This window comes from Gallus gallus, chromosome 2 (assembly GCF_016699485.2).
Source record: "Gallus gallus isolate bGalGal1 chromosome 2, bGalGal1.mat.broiler.GRCg7b, whole genome shotgun sequence".
Lineage (NCBI taxonomy): Eukaryota > Metazoa > Chordata > Aves > Galliformes > Phasianidae > Gallus > Gallus gallus.
Window position 1 is genome coordinate 1,133,785 of NC_052533.1, and position 25,812 is coordinate 1,159,596.

Consider the following 25,812-nt stretch of genomic DNA (forward strand, 5'->3'; position numbering starts at 1 on the left):
ATATGAAATGGAGGGTGGGTAGTAGCTGCAGAGAGATCTATCAAGAGTCTCAGGAGGAAAATTAACTAACTAACTCTAGAGGAGGGTGAGCAATTTATTGCTCTTGAGGAACACTGAATTTGTGCATTACCCACATATGCCAAAGCTATCTCACAAAAGACTAAAGGTTTTGCTTGCCCTGTACCCCATCTCTGCTACTGGATTCCTAGGGATACCTAAGGGAGACTGAATGAATCAAACAGGCGTCTGAAACACTTCCCCAGCCCATTTTCCTGGCTTCTAGTAATTTTCCTTTGAGGGATTCCTTCTCACCTTATCAGTACTGGGACAGAGGTTGTTTGGTCATCCAGACCCTAATTGTAGGAAGAAGTGAGTAAAGAGGGAGTTTCCTGTGGACACAGTGAATGGGATGGGCAGCTCCATCCCACAGGTGCCAATTTGGGACGCATGGAAAGTACTTGCTCTTGTAAACTATTCATAGAGCTCTTCTTTCCCGGAGGTGTGTGATGTATGCCTTGGGCATCTGGTGGTAGGGCCAGGGAAGCTGGTCACGTATGATCTGCAGGTCTTAGGAACAGTTTGCAAAACAGTAAACAAAATGTCCTGCTGAACGGAATACAACCAGCATTGACATTTTAATCCTAAAATTCCACCGTGAAACTTGTCTAAATTTGAATTTTGATTCATCTGTCACTTTGTGCCTCATTGCAGTTCCACTGTAATTAGAAGGATGAAGCCAACAATTAACTTGTCCCTATTTCACTGCTTCTCCCCTCCTTCTCCCCCCTTCCCCCCCTTTATTTTTGTGTGATTTGTGCAGTGCTGTTGTATAAGCACATTATAAAACAGAACAAAATAAAACTACTTATTCAGAAAATCAGAAACATCTGAAGACTAGAAAGAATAATGACATGGGGACAATGGCTGAGGATACCCAGATTTTTATTCAAACTTGAATCTGAATCATCTTCAGAAAGAGAAATATGCTTAAAAAAAGGCATTTGTCAATTATCTAATGCTATCCAGGTGTGTATTTAGTTTTATTCCCGTAGTGACACATTGCCCAAGTGAAAAACTTCAAACTAACTTAAGTGCAATTTAGAATCTGGCAGCGGCGCATCGAGGGAAGAAGAAGAAAAAGGAGGAGTGGGATGATTTTTGGTGTTCTTCTTTCAAGACTTGTGCCCGGGGACTTTGTTTCTGCCTCTGGATCGACTGCTGCACAGCTGTAAGTCCGAGGAAGCCCCCTGGCTTACAGAATAAGCTATCAGCAGCCGCTCAACCCGCAGCGTTCTGAGAGCACAAGGGTTAATCCAAGGCATGCACACACGTCCTGCCGCGATAACGCCCGGAGCGGTGAGACCTTTTGCTCCAGAGGATATTCTGGCTCTGTCGGGTGATTCATTTTGTCTGCAAAATCAAGCATGTAATAATGCCCCTTCTCCCTCGCGCTCCCCTTCCGTCCCCGTTTCAGTCTCGCTGGTGACAACTGATGTTCTGCTGTGCTTTCACTGCAGGATGTGGGCTGGGGAGCCCCTGAGCGGCTGCTTTGCTGATTGGGAAACCCTGAGATTAGGTAAATTAAATCATTAAATAATAGTAAAAATAAACCTATCTTTCGGCACCCACGGCCACGGAAAGCTTCCCCTTGCTGCGGTGTCTGGTCCGATTTACACAGCGGTCACGGAGGTGGGGAGCGATCCCTGCCTCAGTCAGCTCAGATCAGTGCGTGTTGCTCTGTGTCTGTCCGTCCGTGGTCAGGATGGCATCCAAAATGCACCCGGTCCTCGGGGAGCCAGCCGGAGAGACTTGTCTATCTGTTTTCAAACGAAACGGGGATCTTTCCATCTCTAGAGTGCAGATGTAGTTGTCAGCTGCGTTTACTACTGCTGGATGTCCCCCAGCTGCTGTGGAGCTGAGCGCGGTAACTCAGCGGAGCGCGTCTCCTTTCAGCCCTGTGTCAGGCAGAGACCCCGCGACAGCCCTTGCTCCGACCTGAAGGATGAGGGACGTTAAACAGAGTGAGGTTAACATTCCCAGAGCACTCCCAAGGGCTCTTTCAAGGGCTTGGAAAAGCCTCTTAAAAACGGCAGCAGAGATCGAAGGCAGTTAAGGGAGAGGGAGAAAAAAAAGAAGGAGGAAAAAGCTTTGGCAAGCATGCAGTGTCTTACATCAATCTAGCAGTCAGCATCGATGTAGATGTTCTTTCCTCCTTTTGTGCAACACCCCTTCCCTCCTACAGACCACCCAAAGCCCTATAAATAATCCAAGGACCGTATTTTTTCTCCAGCTTTCTCTTCAGACCTCGAAGGGAAAATATCAGGCAGGGGAAAGAAACAGAAGAGAAAGAGGGCAGAGAAAGAGGAGAGATGGCCAGTGAATTCAAAAAGAAAATGTTCTGGAGGGCGGTGGTGGCTGAGTTCCTCGCCATGATCCTCTTTATTTTTATCAGCATTGGCTCGGCTCTGGGTTTTAATTTCCCAGTGTCAGTCAACGGGACATCAGCAACTCAGGACAACGTGAAGGTTTCGCTGGCTTTTGGGTTATCCATCGCGACCATGGCGCAGAGCGTGGGCCACATCAGCGGTGCCCACCTGAACCCGGCGGTGACCCTGGGCCTCCTGCTGAGCTGCCAGATCAGCATCTTCAAGGCGCTGATGTACATCCTCGCCCAGTGCCTGGGGGCAGTGGTGGCCACCGCCATCCTGTCCGGAGTCACCTCCTCTCTGCCCTACAACTCCCTGGGGCTCAATGCGGTAAGCTGAAACTTTGCTGTCCCCCTCTACTCTTTTTTCCCCGAGTAGAAATGAGAGGGCAGCACCTGTGTGGAGGTGGTGACCTCAGGCAGGGAGCTTGTCCTGACTGATGCTGGCGTGTTTGCATTCACTGCTGTCAGCTGAAGCCCTCTTTTAATCCTTTTCTTTGGTAAGAGATGCCGTAGGGATGGTCCTTTCTGCCCGTTCTTTTTCAGAGCTTTATGGTCATTATCAGTTTTGTTTGTGTTCAATTTTGCATATCCATGCTGCAGAAAAGTGCCTTTTGGTACCAAAGTAGTACTGAAATCACTGGTATTTGCATGACTGAGTCTCTTTCCTGGTTCTGAAGGTCTCAGGTAACATGTGTTTGGCTCGTGATGCTGGTTAATGTGTATACACCGGTGTTTTCACTTCTGTGAATGTGGCTCTTTTTCAATACCTCATTAATAGTTCGTGTAACCTGATGAGTGCAGTGTGAGAACCTATGGGACCAGTGAGAGAGATGGGCAGCAGGAGAAATCCTATCACTAACAGTGTGAGCATCACCTGTTGCATTTGGCACAGTGCTCTCATCCTGCCTGATGCAGGATCTTAGCTGCACTTTTCTTCTTTTTCCTTCTTCTGCTGTGCAAAAATGGGGGGAAAAAAAAGGGATTTCTCAGGTGTAGTTCAGAGGATGAGGTGAGGAACCTGCATGTATGAGAGGCGCAGGTTTCAGCCCTCTCCCATCCAGATGCTCACAGCTATTGATCATTACAGCATAAGGACAGCTGCCTGGTGGCAGCCCCTCCTCTTTCACACATTGTTCTTTCTTGCTGTTGTCATTGTACTATAACAGGAGCAAAAGGGGTAGTTACCCTTTTCAACATGAAATCATCCCACTGTCAGTGGATGTTGGCAAGGCTGTCCTACAGCCACAGCAGTACACAGAGGAGTACTATAAATGGAAATTCCCTTCTGGTCACTTATCTCACCTGATTCTATTAAGAATACACATTTCATAGCTTTTGTATGGCCCCCTTCTTGCAGAATAGTCGATGCAGTTTGGAACTTGGATGTATTTGAACTCTTATGCCCACTGGGGCACAAAGCTCCAAATTCAAAATCATTTTGGGAAAAAGAAAGAAAGAAAGAAAGAAAAATGTTTTAAGCATTCTATGGCATGAGAGTTATTTCTAAGCATGAGGAAGAGGAGCTTTTGAAAGCATAGAAGCTGACATTAAGGAGGTCACTGCCAAGCAGCCCAGTACCACCCACCCGTCCTGCTCTGTGGGTTGGCTGCTCACTTCCCTGCAGGGATCCCACCCTGCCACCCATCTGGGAACTCCTCTGGGATCATCCAAAACATTTTTTGGGGGAAGAAGAGGGAATCTTTTCATTAACTCCAGCGGGCTCTGGCTCTGTGTGTTGAGACGTGATCCTTTCCTCTGAAACCACTGGCAGAGGGAAGTGCTCAACCGCATGGGACAGGGTACCCACCCCGGTGGTTTCCTCGAGAGGTCTGGCTACCAGCTGCCATGGAACACGGGAGGTCTGCTTTCAGCAGCATTCCCATTTGGTCTTTGCCTTTTTGCCTGCCACAAAGCACTGGTGGCTGGCTCCTTCCCTTGCCCCGAAGCCCTGAAACTGGCTGTTTGCAAAGTGGGTGTAAGGGACCACCCCAAAAGCTTGCTCCTCTGTTGGTAATTCTTCAAGTTACAAAGGTTTAAGTCAGATCTCTGCACAAGGGCATCTAAGTAGACAGAAGTCAGAGATGGAAAAATCACTCTGTGAATCTCAAAAAGTGCATTTGAGAGTGGAAGCCTTGCCCCTCCCTCTGGAATACCTCCAGTGCACCTTTTCCAATGCCATAAAATCAGTGGTAGGAGGATGGATACTCTAAGTCTCCTCTGTGCCTATTTTACAAATCTGGCAACGCTTTCTGCATGTGAATTGGAGGATGAAATCATTCCCAAACGCTGTGAAAAGCCCTGGTCTTGTTATTGTCAAACACTCAAGAGTTTTGATCTTTTATTTTCTATTTCCCATCCAGCAATAAATGTTCTGGATAGAAGGAGGGGGGGGGGGGGGGGTGCGACATCTCAGGAGATGGGGAGAGCAACAGCTGTTCTTTTCCCCTGTAAGAAGGAATTGGTGAGGAAAACAAATCCATTCTTTTCCCACACAGCTGGGACCAGCTGGGGAGGGGAGATGGGGGTCTGAGGGGGCAGTGGGTCTGAGCCCAGCATGGGGACAACAAGACAGCTGTCTTCATGCAGAACTGATCCCCACGAGGCACATCCTGAAGTCACACTGCACTGCCTCCTTCAGCAAACAGAGCATAAGGAGATGCCACAGAGACTTGCTTTTATGTCCTGCTTGCTTTTCAAGCTGAGGACAAGGAGGGGAGGGGCAGAGCTGGCATTCCTGATGCCTATTTTGTCTTCCTGTCCTTCCAGCAGAAAATGAGGTACAGATTCACAACCGAGAAAAAGAATAGAAAGAAAGGGAGTGCTGCGTTTTGGTGAGGTTTGGGAAGGTGGCTTGGATATGCATGACTGCTTCCTCTGTCCAGGCCTTGCCATGGACTTGAAAGGGTGTGGGTTTTTGTTGTTGTTGGGTTTTTTTTTTGTTGTTGTTTTTGTTTTTGGTTTGTTTGTTTTTTCCAGGAAAACTGTGGTGGGAACAAGTTAATGGAATCAGTGTCTATCCAATGCCCTCACTGATGCTGGGTGGGATTGTATGGGTGGGATAAATTCTGGTTTATCCTGCCCAGCTGTAGGTCCTGTACCAAGGGGCCACAGAGCTGATACCAATCCCTTAGGTTCCAGGCCATCTCATAGAGAGGAGACAAAGAAAGGTATTTCAGCTCTTAGACCCTCTCTGTTGTGCTACAGAGGGACCTAGTTCTCTGCCTTTACTGTAGAGGAAACTTGGTATGATGAGGCTCCAGCCTTGGGAACCCTGATTGTGTGATGAATCTGTGCCTTTCTTGTTGCTCAAAAGGAAAAGGGAAATGCAAGCAAACAGAGCACAGAAAACAGGCATGGAAGGTACAGGGCTGAAGAGAGAAAGAGAGCAGGAAAAAGCAGGATGCTACTTTAACATACTCAGTATGAAGGTCTGTTTTATTCTTAGAGACAAGCAAAACTGTCCTACATGAGGAGTTTGATCTAAACTTCACTGAAGTCAATGGAATTTTTTTTTTACTTTGGCTGGTTCAAAGAAAGAAATTCTGGGCAATATTCAGGGAGGTACTTGGATTACTGAATCCTTTTAAGACATAACTTCCCATATGTTCCAGTAGTAGCGTGGCTGCCAAAGCAAAAACTTTCAGCACTGAAAAAACTAAAAGAGTAGTATTCAGTGTTTGTTGTTCTAAAAATTTGAATATTTGTACTTGTATCATCTAGTATCTTTTTTTTTTTTTTTTTTTTGGCAACTGGATTACTTCATTTTACAAATCTCCATTAGGTAAAAATGTAAGAATAGAGAAAACATAATCCAAAGTGCACTCATCTGCCAACAGAGTTGGCTATTGTCTAGTGAGGACAGATCTGTAGTTTGGATAGTGGAAGAAACTACTCATCATGGGCAATTAATGGCCAACAAAGAGCTCAAGCAGGAAAGACAGGTGAGAGGAGATGTCTGACCTGTAAGGTAACACAATATTGGCTGTTCAGCAATGTTTATCATGAGAACTGTCATCACGCTATTAAAAACATGCTGAGCAAATTTATTTACCTTTTTTGTTTGTTTGTTTGTTTCATTTTGTTGTTCATTTCGTGTGAAAATAATCATCTTCTGAAAAAAAAATGCAGACACTTCTTTACTAATTAATAATTTTCAGTAGTTTCTGCATTTCTATATATGACTAAAATAGATAACATTTCTATATGACTTAAATGTCAGGAACTGTGCCCCCATAAGCCTGGGGGGGCCACCGTCTGGAAATACTTTGAAAAATCTGCCTCCAAGTTTATAAAAAATAAATAAATAAATAAATAAATAAATATTATATTATATTATATATAAAGTGTTCCAAGTGGATCAAAAGTTGTAGGGAAGAAACAGAGACCTGCAGGTAGTTTTGCTCAGGGTCGATACAATGAAAAGGACAGCAACCAAGAATAACAAACAGAAGAACTCTGTTTTCAAAACTGCTTCATGGTCTGACAAATGTTGTTTGTGGAACTCAGGAACTTTCCAGAAAAGACAGAGGAGGTGTGGTCAGTGGGTTGTCCAGAGAGGTTGTGGGTGCCCCATCCCTGGAGGCAATCAAGGTCAGGCTGGATGTGGCTCTGGGCAGCCTGGTCTGGTGGTGGGCAGCCGTGCACATAGCAGGGGGTTGGAACTGGATGAGCACTGTGGGCCTTTGCAACCCAGGCCGTTCTGTGATTCTATGATTTGGAGGTCTGGAGTATTTATTTAAGACTGATGGAAAGCCACATAGATACCACTCCTACAATGTGGAAAGTCACTTGCTCCTGGAACACCCTTTGGGTTTTCAGTGTGATCGAGTCTCTGCCTCCTTCAGCTGCCTTGGAGGGCATCACAGGCTGTAGGAAGCTCCAGAATTCCCACATATGGTCCTATGCAACTTACCAGGCATGGCCCTCCTACCATGGGAGTAGGACTTGAGTGCTTGGTGTTGGTGACTCAGTGCTTCCCTTTGTGATTTCCCTCTCCTTCTGCCCACACCCTCTGAGTCTGCTCTCCTCCAGCCTCAAATTAAGCAGTGTCTGGTTGCGTTGGTAGAGCTTCCAAAATAAACGGAGAGCTTGACAGCACGAGTGGACAATTGAGTCAGTGATTGATGAAGAGTTAAATGTTGCCGCTATTTCTCTGACTCAGTATGGAGAATGTGGTTGCCAGGATGCCACTGCATAGATGAGATACGCAGTTGCATTCCTGGACTCTTGTGCTTATTAAAAATTTCCTGATACCTTTTTTTCAGTGCAGATTACGTACTACACCCTTCTCCAGCTTCCATGCCATCAGCTTCATTCTCTGTATCACCGCCCTCTGCCCTCCCTGTTTTTGATCAGATTTAGGATCCTCCATCCAAGATTGCCTGAATATCTGTGTGCTTAAGCTCTGGAGCTGCAGCACAGGACTAGAAGCAGCTGCACTTTCAGAGCGAGCAAAATGGTTCCTGTACATGAGAATAGTCCATAATTTTTTGTTTCCTAACAAAGAGCAGCACAACAATAGCTCTTTATTCGATTTCAGTCTTGCAGCAGCTGTCTTTTATGGCTTGCCAGCATTGTATTGAATCGCAGCATGCCAGGAAGGTGGAACATAGGAAAGGCACCTGCTCAGGAATGGCCACAGCCACAGCTGCTTTCTAAGGAGTTCACACGAGACAGCAGAAATATCTGGGCTGAGATTTAAAGCTGATGTTATCGTCCATCCTCCAGTACCTTTGAGAATAACGAGGGCTATGTCTCCAATTCTATTTTTAAGAATCATAAGTTATTTTTATTTTCGTTTCTACATAAATTGGCTTAGTGCTTCTGCTCCATAATGAGATAGCCATGCCCTGAGCTTCTCATAGAATCATAGGATCACTAAGGTTGGAAAAGACCACTAAGATCCCCAAGTGTAACCCCGGCTCACTCCCACCATGCCCACTGACTGTGTCCCTCAGTGCCTCATCTCCACAGTTCTGGAACACCTCCATAGGTGGTTGGCAGAGAGAACACAGAGGTGCAGTAGTGTGGATGTTTGTGACGCATGATGAGACCCTCATTGATCACCCATCTACAGGTTAATCCTTTGATGCTAAAACAGAGTGGTCCAAAGTGGGTTTCAAGCCATGAACAGGGTCAGTGTCCAGAGGACCCAAGAATGACTGGGGTGTCTGTCTGATGCACTGTTTGAAAAATACTCTGCAAACCTCAAAATAAAGGTCTTATTTGAATGGAAAAGATAGAAATTGATGAAAGGTGGACATGTAGGCTTTTAAAATAATGAGTTGCAACAGAGCTAAAAATACTATTAATTTGTAAGATTGGTTAATGTTGTAATTCAAATTAGTTCATGGTTGTGGGTCTTTTTTGGAACATATATATATATTCCTGTTTTTGACCAGCTGTCCAAATAAGTAGGAATAAGTATGAAGGAATTAAAGAAGGAAAATAACTTCTCCAGTGCCCTTCCTGAGTGGTGAATGAACAGTTAAAATTGTTCTCCTTTCCTTGGCACTCTATGTATTATGTCATATAAATTGGGGTATTTTGTGCTTTGGGGTATGCACATCTCCACACACACACTCACACACAGTAGATAGATAAAAGGATAGAGACACAGAGAGATAGAGGGATAGATAGTTGGATAGATATGTAGTTAGATACATGGATAGATAGACAGATGGATAGAGAGATAGAGACGTAGACAGACAGACAGACAGACATATAGAATGACTTTTCAGATGAGGTTAACCCAAATTCTAATTTGCATAATTCTAACTCTAATTTAATTTCACTGTACATTAAAAATAAGTGTTAGTGAGTATTAATTTTAAATCAAAATCTGGCATGGCCTAAAAGGGACCTAGGAGAAAGCTGGAGAGGGACTCTTTATCCAGGACTGTAGTGATAGCACAAGGGGGAATGCCTGTAAACTAAAAGTGGGGAGATTTAGGTTAGATGTTGGGAAGAAATCTTTCATGGTGATGACAGTGATGAGACCCTAGTATGGGCTGCCCAGAGAAGTTATGATAACCCATCCATGGCAGTGCTCAAGGACAGCTTTGATAAGGCTTTGGGCAACCTAGTCTAGGTCTGGCGGGAGATGCCCTTGCTCAGGGCAAGGGTTAGAACTCGATGGACTTTAAGGTCCTTTCCAACCCAAGCCACTTCAAGATTATGTGATTCTATGGCAAGAATTATAGTCTAAGGAGAAATGGAAATTTCCACAAGAAACATGAGAATGAATATTATGGATTTCTTCTTGATATGCTGTTAAAAACAGCAAGTCATTGCAGCAGGGCTCATGTGCCTTAGGAGACAATTTGGACCTTTGGGCGGGTTGAGAATAGTACCTCTTTAGTCAGAGAATCCTAAGAAGTATAACTGTCTGCCTTGTATATTGTTACCTTTAAGAGAAGCATTTCTTAAAACAAGGATACTGAAACACATTACAAGTACTACAGGAAGAAAAAATAGCCCTTGAAAAATTTCCTGTTTGTCTCAAGAGGAAATTGCCTGTTTTCTTTAGAGCAGTAGTACATTCTTGCTTATTTGTCATGCTCTAACTTAATTGAGAGTATTCAATAAAAGAGATCTTTACCTGATATCATAATTAAAAAATGTCAAAAAAAATCTTTATTCTTAGAAAAAAAAATTTGTTCCTGAGTTAAAGAAACCACACCAAACTATTCCATTATTCCTCAGCTCCTCAATTCTGTCTCTGTTTCTCAGTTTCTGCGTTCCCTTTCCTTTCTGTATTCCCTGTGCTCCTCAGAACCCTCAGTACAAAGTTAATGCCAATGTCATGGAGCAAGTGAATGCCTGCTGGAGGTTTTCCTGCCCTGTCTGGGAGCAGACTGTGGTTCTGTGTATTTATTAATGTACAACATGATGGGAAAGCACTACACTTTCTGGCATTCAGAGCCAAAGCTAGTGCTGGTATTTACCTTTCGCAACTCCACTGAAGTCAATGATATCTGAAGCTATGGCACAACATTAATTTGTTAAATCAAACGTACAGGCCTGTCAGGCATCCTGGAGGAAACTCTATAAACAGCAGGAGGCCAAAAGAGTATGCTGAGAGCTCTGCGAGGGGTTTCTCTTTTGACATGTGAGGATGGGAAAGCAGCCAAGAAATCCTCCATGTACTTTCCAAGCAGAGCGCAGTGCATCCCTGCATCCCTTCTGCAGTAACCACTGAGAGGTACCACCAAAAAAACAAGTTTTCCATGCTTTTGACACCTTCTGTGCCAGGAGAAGTTAATGAAGGCTTTGAAAGCAGAAGTGTGGTGCAAGTTTCCTTACATATATTTATGCAATTTCCCTTGAAGTTATGAAGACTGCATTTGAAATGAGGAATGAAAATAAGTAAACTCAGGCATAGCCTCTACTTCTTACTTTCATATGACCTCTTGCTTGATGATCAAGGTGGAGAAGGATCTGGAAGTGTTCCCCTAATTTCTGCACTGCAGTGCTGACACTCAGAGCTGTACTTTCAACTCATGCAGAGCTCTTGAATGCTCTGCACAAGACTGACAGTATGAACTACCTCAGAAGTGGGAAGTTTGAAAACTTTGCAGGTTGGCTTGAGGGATTTTCTAGAAGTGCAAAGTTAAAATCACTTTGGTGCAATTGCCAAAAACTATATAGTGACTTTTGTTTGAATCTAGATAGTTATTCCAGGAGCAACTGTGAAAGGTAGATGGCAAAAACTCAAAATTCAGATATGTCTTCAGTTCCCCATTGAATCATAGAATCGTAGAACCATAGAGTCACCAAGGTTGAAAAAGACCTCCCAGATCATCCAGTCCAACCGTCCACCTATCACCAATATTTCCCCACTAAACTATGTCCCTTAGTATAGCATCTAAATGTTTCTTGAACATAAGAAACACCATCTCCTTTTGAGCTGACAATACAAGAGGTCATAAGCAGTGCACTGGTATAAATGAGTGCTTCATATATTCTACTGAAAATGAACAATTTACTTGTGTTCGGCTGGGCAAAGGAAAATATCACTATTCTGCATCTTCTGAAGAGCAGTTGTTTATTTCATGGGGGGAAAAAAATAAAAAGAAAAAAATATGTTTCCCAGAGGAACATCAGAAAGCTAAAGTGCAAATGAGACTGTTTAACAAATGGCCTTTCTGCAACTATCTGTGTTAAATGGAAGTCCCATACAGTTACTGGCTTTTATTGCGTGTCAATGGTCATCACTCTTCTCTCTACTACATCCCAGGCTGCTGCGAGACAAAGCCCAGGCCAGGTTCCCATCAGCTGGAGGATGGGGTGGGAGGGAGGTTAGCCTTGTTCCTGCAGGGTGTCTGCTGACCAAAGAATGGAAAATATGATTTACGCTTGGGGAACAGAGCGTGCCCCCTTTAGAGCTCTTAAGGCTATATTTGTAGGAAGGATAATCTAACAAAGGACAATATGTTTTGTCCCTAGGTTCTGCTGAATGCTTCTATTGTTGACCTAGGATTCAATCCAAAGCTAATCCTTTGCCTCATAAGCAGCTCCATCTGAGTGCTCTTGCTGTATAATTTTAAATGAAACTCTTTAGATCTCTGCCTCACTCTACTTACTAATGGAATGTGACTTTTCTACTTTCTGAATCCCTAATGAGTAATTAATGAGTACAGAAACATCAGTTTCAGAGTAATGTTATTGAATTGCAAGGAGAGAAGAGAATAACTGCGGTTAAATAGCGAAGGATATATTTGGACTGTGAGCTAAAGGGATGTTTACAGCTATTCCAGCAGGAGAAGTGGATGCTATTAGGACAGGAGTTATCAAGTTATGAGCATGGTAGAACCTGGAGCTGAAAGAAATAGAAGAGGCAGACAAAACGGCAGGCAGCTTTGAGGGAAGTAAGAAGATTAATTTCTGAGACTGCATTCAAAGAACAGCACATCAAATAACTCTGCCTAGCAAAACACTTAAATGTTAGTTTGCTATGAAGAAGCATATTTAATATTTCCAGTGTAATGCTGAAAAGGAGAGTGTAAACCATTTAAACCAGTGTGAAAAGATTTTCTTGTCAAGGAAAACAAGGAAAGCCTAAGATGGGAAAGCTTAAGGTGTAAGAAGAAAGCATAAAAAGATTCATTTCTTAAATAGTCTGCCAGTAATATAGTCAGGGAGGGAGACTCCAGTTGAGTTGAGAAGAAATGTCAGAAATTTTCCCTTAAGAAAAGTCTACCATGGAGGAGAAAAGCTCCTAAATTGGAATGCTGAAAGCATCAGGCCTGGTGCAAATGGCGGCTTATTTGAACTCAGTACACAGAGAAAGAAGACTGACATAAAGATATTATTTGTTGCAGCAGTTCTTGTTCCAGAATGAATATTATCTGTCGAGAAGATGCCGTGGTTTCACTTTTCTGTCTTGAAAAAACAGCCAGAGTTGCTTGCTGTGAGGTGTTTCATAACTATGGAGAAAATTGACATTCCTGTACCGTAAAATAGATTTCTACTTTTCCAGAGGCCTAATCTTTTTCAGGAATAATGAGAAACTAATCCCTGTTATATGAAAGCAAGGTTAACCCTAGAAGATGCTGCCTTTTGCTGAGTTTGTTGGATGACATGAGGCAGGCATGGCATCACATCATGAAACCACCTTGCATAACAACTCTCTTATCCATATAACGGGAAACAGCTTTGAGCCTGATAGACTTTGATTCCTGATGAGAAAAATATGAAGCCACTGGAGAAGTACACAGTTGGGTTTACCTTGGGCCAGTTTAATTTCCTGTCCCTGTTTCTCTTTTGAAGGCAGACATCTAATAAATATCCTGGCCCAAAAAAAAGGAGAGAGGAGGGAAAAATAAAGAAAAAGAAAACATACCATTTGCCCACACTGTTGCTGGAAGCTGAGGAAGTCAGTTAGCTAAACGTGGCAGTTATGGGCACCTAACTGAACCTTCCATAGTTCCAGCTGCAGATAAATCACAACTACTTGATGTCGTGGAGAGACGGAAGCAACTGCTACTCAATCCCTAAGAACAAAAAGCAGTCGCTCACCTCAAGCAGTTTTTCTTGTGGTCATGACTGGATATCTCCAGTGGCGCAGAACTCACTATTTGACATGCCTGAGTACTTAGCTTCCAGCCAATTTCTTCTCAGGAGCCACAGGCTTTCTGATTAAGATAGGAATTCTATTAATTTAGAAAACTCCAGTCATTTTAATTATTTTTTTCCCCACTAACTTGTTCTGAGTCACACTGAACTCAGGTAAAAATGTTGATGGCAGGATTCAGTTGACAGAAGGAGGTACTTCATGTGCGTTGTCTGCATCTATGCTTCTGCATATGATATTGGTGCTATTACAGTCAGGAGGGAATTATTCAGATCAAACTGCTGCAGCCAAGGCAGTGATTCAGCTGGTCAGCTATTTTTGTGCCCCACTATAATCTTCAGATCTTGCCAATAAAGCAACCCATTTCTTAGGTACATTTCTGTTGCTTTTCTTGTCAAAGTAGTGCAGTGATTTAGAAATGTTGTTCACTGAAACAATTCATCTGAACACAAAGTGCCATCTAAAATGCGGAGTGTGTGGGAGTTATTGGAGTAAGGTGAAAAAAGGCTAGAGATTTTCCCAGAGATATATCAAGGACAAAAGCAGCCCATGTTCCTGCACACACATTTTCTCATGACCACTGGTAATCAGCCTACCAATGAAGCAAAGAAAGTCATTTCAGTGTGGTACAAGTCACTGGAAAAGGACTCTTTCACTCCAGCACTACAATAGAGGTGACTGCATCTTACATTTCAAGGCATTATTATATCTATTTAAGAACTATTTTTTCCATCTTTTAAGGAAGATATGGTCATCGTAAATTATGAATATACTCAGTAGCAGAATAGTAGATGTTAAGATCAGCTGATATTTACCACTGTGTATATTGAACTCCACCATGTCCAAGGACTATATAAATACAGATATATGCATGTATACATCTGTGTTCATTTTAATTTGATGGCTCTTTACACGGAATACTAAAAAATGAACCTTCCTACTACTCTTGCTGTGCAGGGAGACAGTTTGGTGAAGACTCATAGTGTTCCATGTGTTGCTGTAAACTAGAAGGGTCGGCCTACTGCTGTAGTGACACTATAGCTCTGACAAGTAGGCAAATAACCAACATATGTGATAGTATACTTAAAAACACAGCAAACAGAGACATCCAAGGCTTGCCTCAGTCTGCAGTTGGAACATGGCCCAGAGTTCTTGCTCTCTCAGTGGAGAATCTTACGTCCCTGGCAGTCTGCGTAATATTACACGCTAGAGGAAAGCAAAAGGTTTCCTACGATATTTCCAGGTTTTATTTGGTTCCACACAGCCCATCAATAAGTGTTGATTAGCTGGGAGAATGACCTCAAGTCACGTCAACCTTAGGATATGTTTTCCTGGAGGGAAAGGAAGACTATGATTTCCTCTTCTCAAAGATAAGGATTATCACAGGTTTTGAAGGCATAATTTTGCTGTTATTGTCTTTTTTTTTCTTGAAGACCTTCAAAGCAAAGGAAAAGTCTTATGCTAGGTTAGTATTTATTCATTTCAAATGCCAAGGCCTTGTCATACTTTAACATGAATGCTTCAGATCTCAGATCTAGACTCTCTGGGGTTTAGAAGCTGCATTATGATAGAAGAGATTTTAGTTTCATATCCACTTTTGGGCATCTGTATACACCCACTTATTTACAGATATGCTTGTTTTTCATTTGGCCTTCCAAATGTGGGTTAAGATCTTCCAGATTCTGTAGTACAGAATCTTTTATATCACTAGGATGCATTTGAAATTTAAGTTATTGAGTTGCAACCCAAATGTCTCTGCAGCAAATAAAGTGATTATTTGAAAAAGGAAAGGATAAAAGTAATAGAATACTAATTTAGTATTATATCAGGTGTTCAGTATGAATTTCTAGATAGTGTCATTTTCACTGCCAACTCACATGTACGTAATTTATATTTCTCACAGATAGATCATGTTTGTGTTGAAGATGGTCTTAGTTTCTAAAGTTCCAAAATATCCATCATTTGAACCAAGATTCTATTCTATCCGTGGATAAACTAATTCTAACTCAAGGGTCATCTGTTCTGCATGTTAAAGAACAAGATACAAAATTATGTTATTCATGTTTCAGATGTTATTATTAGAAATTAATATATTTTCACTGTTGTTAATCTAGCTGATCAGATTTTTGCTAGCTGAAGACAGACAATATTCTCTTATTTTTACAAATATGATATTATTCTATGTTACAGAGAAGAAATAAGAAAACTGAATAACAAAGGTGGAAAGCGAAGGAGTTTAACAAAACCTCCTGAAGTTTTAAGGTTTTTCAAATATTCGTTTTAGGAAAATTGCAATGTAAAACTATGAAAAGGGATTTAACACATGATTTCCCATAGTTTCATTGTTTCTAACGGGTCACTATAACAAGCAATTACATTTTTGTTATATACGACCTTGCAATTTTTTACACAGAGGCTATGACAGATGGGACAGCCTACTGATAGCTCTATTACTGAGTGTAAGTTTTGCAGAGCATGCTTCCTACACTGAGTCATTTACATTCTCAGTTTTTCTGGCGTGTGCCCAAGCTCATGTTTTATCCCATCTATGCAATGCAGTTACTTCTGTTTAACAACAATTCATTTAGCTCATAAAGATTTGTCTAAATGAAGACACCAGTGAACACAATGATTAGAAACAGAATTCAAAACCTGTTATATCATTATTGATTTAGATCCATGGTTACTTGTTGAAGAAAACTTTATAATAGTACTACAGACATATGAAAAGGCTATTGTTTTTTAATGTTCATTTATGTAAATTTCTGTGGTTTCTATATGTCCTACAAGATATACATTATTAAGAAACTCAACTGATTCCAGTGTACAGACAACTGTTTTCAGGGTACAGAGGGACTTTATTTCAACTGATTTCAGAGTAAAGAAGGAATATCTACATCTGCCAGTGTGAGTTTTTTTGGAGAACCTACTTTATTTCACAGATAAACTGAAATACTTCCTCCATCAACCCTTTAGGATTTGTGTATTGCGGATGCTTATTCTACCTACCAAAGACATTGTGTGGGATTCAGTTCAAGGTACACCTAAAACTAATCTATATGTGAATTCTTTTAAGCTTCTTGTTATGGTCAAATGAGATCCAGTCAATATAGTCAAAAAGGACAGAGCTATTCAGTTAACTCTCAAATGATCATCAACACATCATCAGTTGAGTGGCTCATCCCTGCTGACTGTGCTCATTACCTCTCCAAGTTCAGAGATACAGTGCTTGAACACTGGCAGCTGGAGCCATTTTAGATACCCATGGCCTCCTGTAGAACTGGTGTCACATCTACTGCTAGCACATGAATGCCATGAACAATCCAGGATATTTCAAATGGTGTTAGAACATTTTCAGGCAACTAAACTGCATATACGTGACTTAAAATCTGGGAGGGAATCTGCATTTTGCTGGACATTGCCATCAAAAGGTCCTCGTTTTGAAGAGTTCATATTGAACAATAGAAAATAATTAGTGGTAGGAGAAGAAAAGATTAATGTGACTTGATAACAGAGATAGGTACCTTCATGTTACTCAGAGCTGTGCTACTTTCTTACTCTATTTGTCCCTTCCTCTTCATGCTCCTGTTTGTTTGGCAATTGTTGCTAATGGCAAGTTGAGCTATGTTTAACTTGACCGCAGCATCCTCCTTCTCACAAGCGATAAATAAATGTCTTATGGCACCAGAGGTCATTTTTACAGATATATTCTATTGAAGGCAAATCATTAACAGATTTGTCTTTCACATGTACACCAGTTACATTCTCATTGTGTCTACTGGCTGAGTGTTTGCTTTGGCTGGACATGCTGAATACAACCACCATGTTTTATCACTAACAAAAGATGGTTATATCTACCCTCGAGTGCAATAGCATGTGTTTCAAATGATTTCTCCCCTCTTTATTTTTGTTGTTGTTAAGCAAAGGAAGGGCATGTAGAGGTCTGAACTGAGATACTACATCCCGTGAAACTTTGTTTATCTGTGTGAAGACAGATAGGAATATCAGATTTTTTTCTTTCCTTTTTGTCTCCATGCAGCTTGCAAAAGGAATCAATGCAGGCCAAGGACTAGGAATTGAAATCATTGCTACTCTCCAGCTGGTTTTGTGCGTTCTTGCCACCACAGACCGGAGAAGGAATGATGTCTCAGGATCAGCACCTCTGGCCATTGGTCTCTCTGTTGCCTTGGGACATCTCCTTGCAGTAAGTTTTGGCTCTTACCTTTGATGTGTGCAGTATTCTACCTCCGTATGGGCCACCGAAGAAAGGTAGATGATTGGCAAGACAGGACTTCCATCCGACTGCCTCCTCCTCAGAGTCTGACTTTAATTCTACACTGTGTGTGGTAATGGTGTGTAATGAAGATGCCACATGTACTGTGATAACTCATCACCGGTTTTCTTTTTGACTCCTAGATTGATTACACCGGTTGTGGAATTAACCCAGCCAGATCTTTTGGCTCAGCACTGATTGCCAACAACTTTGAAAATCATTGGGTAAGTTGAAGAAATTTGCTCAACTTTCAAGAGATTTTGTTTATACACAATTTACAAGATCAGAAATATGTCAATCCAAATAACTAACTGTTGCTGAGTTGCTGTTCCTACTTCATTGGACAAAAATTATTTCCTTTTGCTCCTGACTATCTTTGGGAGATGCAAATTCCTCAAGATGATTGTGTGTTTTCAAATTAATACAGCTAATTTTCTCTGGCTATTTCCCCTTATGCTTAAGTAAGAAAATAAATAAATGAATAAAACTTTAAAGCCTCATTATGCTGGATCCTATGTTGAGAATACATTGTTTAAACTAAGTTTGTAAATTGCTACTCTTATTCCAGTAAAACTTACTTGTGAAATGCGGTGGATTGTGCAATATTGGAAGCTAATAAAATGCCCATCTACTTAAATATCTGCTTATGGACTTCCACGAATAGTGCACTGGGAACACTACAGATTTTTTAATTATTCTCTGTGGTTAAAATGAGGAACTTCATGAACATTTACTTTTTTCACTAAAACTCAGTGTAATTTGTTCTAACTCTCCCACTCATTTAGGCAGCTTTTTGCACAAGATTTCTTGGAAGTTCACTGACAGTACAATGGGGCTATGAAATTTTGGATATGAATGCCATTTTAATCTAAAGAATAATACAGATAAAATGAGGACACTGTGGAAATTGTACCATTATCTCCCACTTAGACACTTCTACTGGGATATTACAATAATGAAGCTAAGCAAGGAGCTAGTGTTTTCAGAAGTGTGTAGAAAAAATGCATTGCGTTTGTAGAGAGAGAGAAAAAGAAGGAGTGATAATAATGCCTATTAAACCACTGATAACACTGGATAAAGAAAAAAAATGTTTTCAGACTCAGTATCTCTTTGGCTGTGTACATCCCTCAAAATGATCTATTAGTTCTATTAAAATCATCTTGTTGGCTAAAATATATTTATTACTTCTTCCTCCAAAAGTTGTTTGCCTCCTGTGGAATGTCCCTAGCTAAATAGTAGCTAACAGCAAATTAAGCCCCTAATTAGATCCTCACTAAATACTACTTTCAAATTCACCTATCACTGAAGGTTACTGCGAGAAATCAGTCTAATGCCCTTGTTGCTTTTAGAGATTGTTCCCTTCTGCCTGCCAAATATAGCTTGAGCAACAGAGATGTTTTTCTGGTAGATACCTAATTTTAAATATCAGAAGTTGACAATATAGTCACAGATATCCATTTCCGGGTCCCTTATCCAATTTGTGGTTTCACTCTGAAGTTCACATAGAAAAACTTGAGCGGAAATTTGCAGAACAGCTTCAAATGCAGTATTACCTGACGTATTAACTGGGCTTGGAACTGTGTTCCAGATCTTCTGGGTTGGCCCAATCATTGGAGGAGCAGGTGCTGCCCTCATCTATGACTTCATCCTGGCTCCCAGAAGCAGTGACCTGACTGATCGCGTGAAGGTGTGGACCAGCGGCCAAGTAGAAGAGTATGATCTGGAAGGAGATGATATGAACTCCAGAGTTGAAATGAAGCCAAAATAAAGAAGGACAAGGGGGAGGGGAAACGCATTGGTTTTTGAAGATTTTATCAGTGTTATAGACTCTTTGTAAACCAGCAAGAAGTACTTTGTTTTGTAATTCAATATGGTTTTCCATTTTTTTGCACCCAATCTAAATAGCTATTTTATATCTGGGGTCTTTCAATTACAATGTCTTCAGGCCAAGAATTCATTAGAATGATCTAAATAAATTGGGTTGTTATTTAACCCTTCTCTCACTACTATGAAATTTGCTGGTGTGTTCAGTGTGGCTGGCTCTCCCAGCACATCATGCAGTAGTGATGAGTAGCTTTCTGAAAGAATAGATACTTAGGATAAAACTCCATCTGTACCATTAATAGGGGTTTATACCAGAAAAAAAGTATTTATACAGAAATAAATACAAGGCTGACATTTAATGTCAGCAGTGCATGTGAAAAAAATTCTTTAAGCATTTCTCAGAAATACCTTTTGGAAGCAAAGGCTGCTAAAAATCATTTGTTATATAGAAAGAACCATAATTTTCTAAATTGTTGATGACCTCCAAGAAAGAGGACCAGAAATACTGTTGAGCAGAACAAGAAGCTCCAGATTTCCGAGATCTATTTGCATTTTCCAGTGTTTCGTCCTCTCTGAACCTGCATCCAGTTGTGAAGGGATAACCTAAAAATGTGTAGATATATGAATTCCTGGGAAGTAGTAACTAGAAGTGAGATTGAAGAGCAGTAGTTACAACAGCAACAAGAACAACATGGTGCTGATATGTAAACAGGATCTGATTGTTCCTGTGGCTGTTCTACTTTTGCTTCTCTTATGTAAATTAACTGTATATTTGAAAAGAAACCAGGAAAAAAAAAATAAAGACTCCTTTCTTCCTGACCCCATTTTAAGAGCAAGTGCTATGACATTCAGGGACAATTAATAGATATACACACAGTATATTTTCTAATGAGGGACAAGTAAATACCCGTGTGTAAGTCCATTTTGAGGGTCATTTCTTTGGTTTTTATATATATATATATAAATATAAATGTTTATATATGTGTTTTATACAGAAAGCCTAGTATACTGTTTTGTAAGAAAATAAGAGCAGAAAACAAGTGGAAAGAATTTCATAAGAGCTTAGCAAAATAAATGACACTGGAAACATGAAGAAAACTAACACTCTAAACAAAATGGAAGACGATTTTCTGTTTTTGTGTGCGTGCTACCTTTGATTTCCTGAATAACCCATAACAGTAGCTGGTCTCACATACTAACTATAGACTATAGCTGAAGCAGATAGGTGCTGATATACTTGTTCTGCACTAAACCGTTTTACGTAAGGAATGAGGCCCAGAGAAACCTACATAAAAAATGACACAGTTAACCCTTCAGACAAGCACCCCGGAGGTAATATGAATGACAGATGTCTCCTGGTGGACAGACAGCATGGACAGTGAAAATGAAAGAGGGTTGACATAGGAATCCATATAGATTGGATCATTTCATCTAGTTGAGAAGATGTGCAAGATAAAAAGAAAAAAAAAAAAAAGAAATGCCAGCAGACTAAACCAGAATCTTTCTTGCCTACTTTTGGTGTGTTATCCTGTGTATTGTCAGTGTACATGCAGCATGATTGGATTTTGGGGTGGTTTAAAAATAAACAAAACCATTTGTGCTAACACATGAAATGTTCATGGTTCTTTTTTCGTTTCTCTACAGCACACTGCATTTCCTCTGCTATAGTATTTTCAGGTGCCCATCTATAAGACTGGAAAAGCTTATTTGTATGGCAAAGTAGGCCCTCACCTAGAATCAAACTCTATTTAAAATGTACTTAGAAATGAAGCAGAGTACAAAGACTGCATGCCTACTTTCCAGGATCTGTTGAATCCAGACTTTCCAGAATCAAATTCCAGAATTTCCGACGTTCTAGGACATCCATTTACCCCAAATCAGTCCTTTATTTTTTTCCTTACAAACTTGACCACGCAGAACAGTTGGAGGAATTATTCAAAATAAACAGCTTTCCTTGACAATCTTGTGGTAACTTAACACTGGTGGTGATGCAGATTCAGAATTTGTTCTACTTCTTGCACAAAGTAGTATCTCTTTTTTACCTACTCATCAAAGTACAAATTACTGAAGAAAAGCAATACTGACTTTCTATTATGTTTATAATAAACCTATGTCATACTAGTGCTCTAGCTGCCATGCTGATTATTCCTATAATAAACAAAACAGAAGAAAAGATGTCTGATAACTATTTCCCTAGTGAAGAAACAAAAAGTAGATCAAAGCAAATGAAGTGTTATTTGTCAGTATGTTCAGACTGAAAATGTTTCCAAAGTTCCTGGAAATTAAGTAAAGACACGTTAGAGTGGAATTCCAGACTTAAATCTGCTCCCACTTCTTTTCAGAGAAGGAAAATCTTAATTGCACAAAGTGCTTTTCTAACACTTAGAACCTGATGTGATAACAGTAGTTTCAAAACAATGCAAGGCCATAGCTACGAATGGTCTCCCCACTCCTGGAACAAATGATTTTGCTTTATGTTGGACAAGCACACTTAAAAGTTATCAGCACACATTAAAATATTTGGAGGTTACCCAGGCAAAGGAATTAAAAGCACGAAGCAGCAAGTATCGAAACCCACTATCAAATGTCAAGTGGACAAATGTATTTACGTGATGTTGCCCAGAAACCCAGTGAAATCTCCCTGGAATCAAGATAAAGCCTGGAACAGAGTTGTTTAAAAGAGATCCTATGGTGTGCGCACTAATGGTTCCTGACCTTTTGACAAAGAGACCACGTCTATGCCCTAATGTTTCCTAGGGATGTATTTATCACTTGTTCTGACAGGAAAAGATGAAAAAACAAAGGCAGATGCTTCCATAGTTTAGCTGAGGACCACCTGTCATGGTATCAGATGCAGTCTGTTGGGTATCTCATGGCATATCAAATACTCACAGAAAGTGGCTACACAAATGCTAGTAAATGAAACAGCACAGGGTCCATTCCCAGGCAATGTGAACAGAGCTGTCTGTGCCTGCACAGGTCATCCTAAGCTGTGTTCCCTCAAACTTCTCGGCAGAGTGGAGCAACATGAAGATGATCCGCTCTGCTCCCTTTTTGTTTGAGTCCCACCTGTCATTCCTTGGACAGACAGCAGCATCGCTGGAGATGTACTCACCTAGTGGTTTATATTGCTGACAAATCTGCTTTTTGCATGCACCAACACAAGATAATTTAGAAGAAGCATAAGCAAAGTGCTCTGAATTCATACCTGCATGTACTCCTGCCAATCCATTGATTCTATAGACAATCTAAGGAGATATGGATCCTAGCTTTAGTCATTTATCTTTAGAAGTAAATACATGCTCTACCTTCCCATTGTAGCTATGGCAATTTAATTTTAGAGTTTACATTGCTTGACTCTCCATAGGCTTTTAACACATGCAAGGAAAGAAAGGCAATTGAAACATAACATAATGACAACCAATAAGCCAGGAAGCTTCCATTGTCTTTCCATATCCACCAGCTGCACCAGTCACAATTCACAGCTTAATGTTTTTAAAATTTAAAATAACACAGTAATACCAATAAGGAGTTTCTCATAGTGGTTCAGTGTTCTGTCTCCATTTACCCAGCTGAAGTTGGAACGTGCCAAGAGTCACACAATAAGATCCCATTAAGAATACAGCTGTTATGATTCAGTTGAAGTCTGGGCTCTGGTAAACATCTGTGTCAAGAACAGTAGAGTTTTGTTTAACTGAAGCCTGATGTCCTTGAAAAGACCTTTTATTATTATTATTATTATTATTTTATTTTTTAGCATATAATTTGTCTTATGTGATACAAATGGTTTCGCCCAGAATTACTCTTGGGAACAAATGCATCTGTGTATAGGCTCTCCAAACCTAAGTTGTAAAATCAAACCTCTGATAATTAGAAGATTCATAGATGCTTGCCCTTGGCCATTCCTGATCTTCTACATCTGGTATAAGCCATCTGCAGGAAAGATGGGCAGGAAAAAGCAATTAATGGAGCTAGTTACCTACCTGGCTTTCCTTTAGCTGGTTGTACAACTGACATAGTGAACTCATCTCTAGAGAGCACTTCTGAATCCTTACTGGCCCTATATTCTTATTATAGGACTCCTGAACAATGTTTCCTATTATCACCAATTGCCTAAGAAATGTTGTTCCTTCCTGAAGCATGAGCAATAACCTGTTATTCACACAGTATCCACCTCTCAGCTGACTGACATCGAGATGACATTCTTGGTCGTGAATACTCCAGTGCTGGGAGATTCCAACTAGCAAGAATTCAGTGGAGTATCAGCAACTGGAAATACCATGAACATATGCTGGGGGTGAGGATCCTCAAATCATTGCACTTTGAGGCTGACAGTGGTAATGGATGCCCAGGACCTGGAGTAGGGTCACAGGCCAGTAAGACAGTGCCTAAGGTACAGGGTAAGGCAATGGTAATTGGTAAATCACCCTCAATGGGAGCTCAGCTCAAGTACATCAATGCACAGAGCATGGGGAACAAGCAGGAGGAGTAGCAGGCATATGCGTGCCTTTAGGGCTATGGTGTAACTGGCATTACTGAGGCGTGGTGGGATGGCTCTCACAACTGGAATGTAGGAATAGATGGGTACGGACTCTTTAGGAAAGACAGGCAGGAGAGAAGGGGAGAGGGCGTTGCCCTCTGCATCAATGACTATCTGGAGTCCATGGAGCTCCACCTGGGGATAAATTATGAACTGACAGAGAACTTATGGGTTAGAGTTAAAGGGAATGCAGGGGAAGAAGACGTAGTGGGGGTCTGCTACAGGCCACCTGATCAGGAAAACCAAGCGAATCAGGCCCTCTATAAACAGGAGCAGCTTCATGTTCACAAAACATGATCCTCATGGGGGACTTCAGCCACCCCAGTATCGACTGGAGGGACAATACAGGAGTGCACCAGATATTGAAGGGGTTCCTGGAATGTATTGATGATAACTTCCTCTTCCAAGTAGTACAGGAACCCATGAAAAAAGGTGCTGTGCTGGATCTTGTCCTCACTGACAAGGACAGGCTAGTGCTCGTGAGTAATGTGAAGTTCAAGGGCAGCCTGGGCTGTAGTGACCACAAAATGGTGGCGTTCAAAATCCTTAGGGTGTCAAAGAGGGTGTGCAGCAAGCTTGCCACTCCTGACTTCAGGAAATCAGACTATGAACTCTTCAGGGAGCTGCTTGTCAGGGTGACATGGGAGAAAGCCATGGAGGAAAGAGGGGCCCAAGAAAGCTGTTTGCTATTCAAGGACCATCTCCTCCAAGTCCAAAAGCAGTTTTCCTGAGAAAAAGGAAGGAAGGCAAGAAAGCCAGGAGGCCTCTGTGAATCTACAAGAAGCTCCTAGACTTACTTAAGCTCAAAAAGAAAGTCTGTATTAAATCCGTTCTATTTTTCACACCAACTTTGTCTAGAATACTGAATCACTTTTATGACCGTAGTTTCAATCTTTAAAATGTTCAGTTGCCTATAATATCTGTTCTTTGCAAATATTAGTCAGCACATCAAATTAATATGATCACAATGAAGTCAGCTCTAACACTATATTGATCAGTTTTCTTTCCATCAAGATCCATTTTTGTAGCACAGATGGATCCTGAATTTCAGATAGAACCTAAATAACATGTCCAAACAGATGATCCCACCATCCTCTTCACATTGTCTCCTCTGATAGAGACATCTTACAAAATATGAGTCTTCCAAAAACACACATATTGGCACAACTCAGCATCCTGCCTACTGAACAAGGCTTTGTTTTGTGCATATTTCTCCTCCATACTAAAGGAAAAGAAAAATAAACAGTATGTGACATGAAACACAGCAGTCAGACCATAAAGTGCTGTTGGAACCTTGTGGTTTCTATGGCAGTGAAGAAAAACAGTGTGTACGTATAAGAGAATAAACTAGAACATGCCAGAATATAACCATGATGTAACCCTTATACAGTTCTGTATATGAAAACACTTCAAATCTGTTAATAAATGACCTCAACCCTATTGCCTGTAATCCTGTGATAACTGTTGTATCTCAAAATAAAGACAGAACACAAAATGAACACAGCAATGAAGAATGCATGGACGGAAGCAACAGATTTCAGAAAAGGTAACTGACCTATGGATTCAAAGAGATTCATTTCACCCCACTTGAAGTATACACTCTACTGCCCTTAAACCATGACTGTTTCAATGAAGGGCTTTCAATCTTCTCAATCTTTCTGTTAATAGACTCA

At 41.0% G+C, this 25,812-nt stretch overlaps 1 protein-coding gene and 1 long non-coding RNA gene across 2 annotated transcripts; one reads left to right on the forward strand and one right to left on the reverse strand.

The window, feature by feature from the left end:
* Window positions 1–925: 925 nt before the first annotated feature.
* LOC121110062 lies at window positions 926–2,307 on the reverse strand. Its single transcript, XR_005857944.1, has 2 exons — window positions 2,172–2,307; window positions 926–1,995 (listed from the first exon to the last, which is right to left on the reverse strand). It is a non-coding gene; the product is annotated as an uncharacterized LOC121110062 (long non-coding RNA).
* AQP1 (aquaporin 1) lies at window positions 2,289–21,207 on the forward strand. Its single transcript, NM_001039453.2, has 4 exons — window positions 2,289–2,756; window positions 17,542–17,706; window positions 17,919–17,999; window positions 19,364–21,207. The coding sequence occupies exons 1-4, from the start codon at window positions 2,370–2,372 to the stop codon at window positions 19,541–19,543; spliced, it is 813 nt and encodes a 270-aa protein (NP_001034542.1). The 5' UTR covers window positions 2,289–2,369; the 3' UTR covers window positions 19,544–21,207.
* The last annotated feature ends 4,605 nt before the right edge of the window (window positions 21,208–25,812 follow it).

What these genes read in the sequence shown, in the direction of transcription:
- AQP1 (NM_001039453.2), top strand. Translation starts at nt 2,370, where the DNA reads ATGGCCAGTGAATTCAAAAAGAAAATGTTCTGGAGGGCGGTGGTGGCT. An exon ending in ACTCCCTGGGGCTCAATGCG is followed by an intron (nt 2,757 to 17,541) that starts GTAAGCTGAAAC and finishes GTCTCCATGCAG; the next exon opens with CTTGCAAAAGGAATCAATGC. An exon ending in CCTTGGGACATCTCCTTGCA is followed by an intron (nt 17,707 to 17,918) that starts GTAAGTTTTGGC and finishes TTTGACTCCTAG; the next exon opens with ATTGATTACACCGGTTGTGG.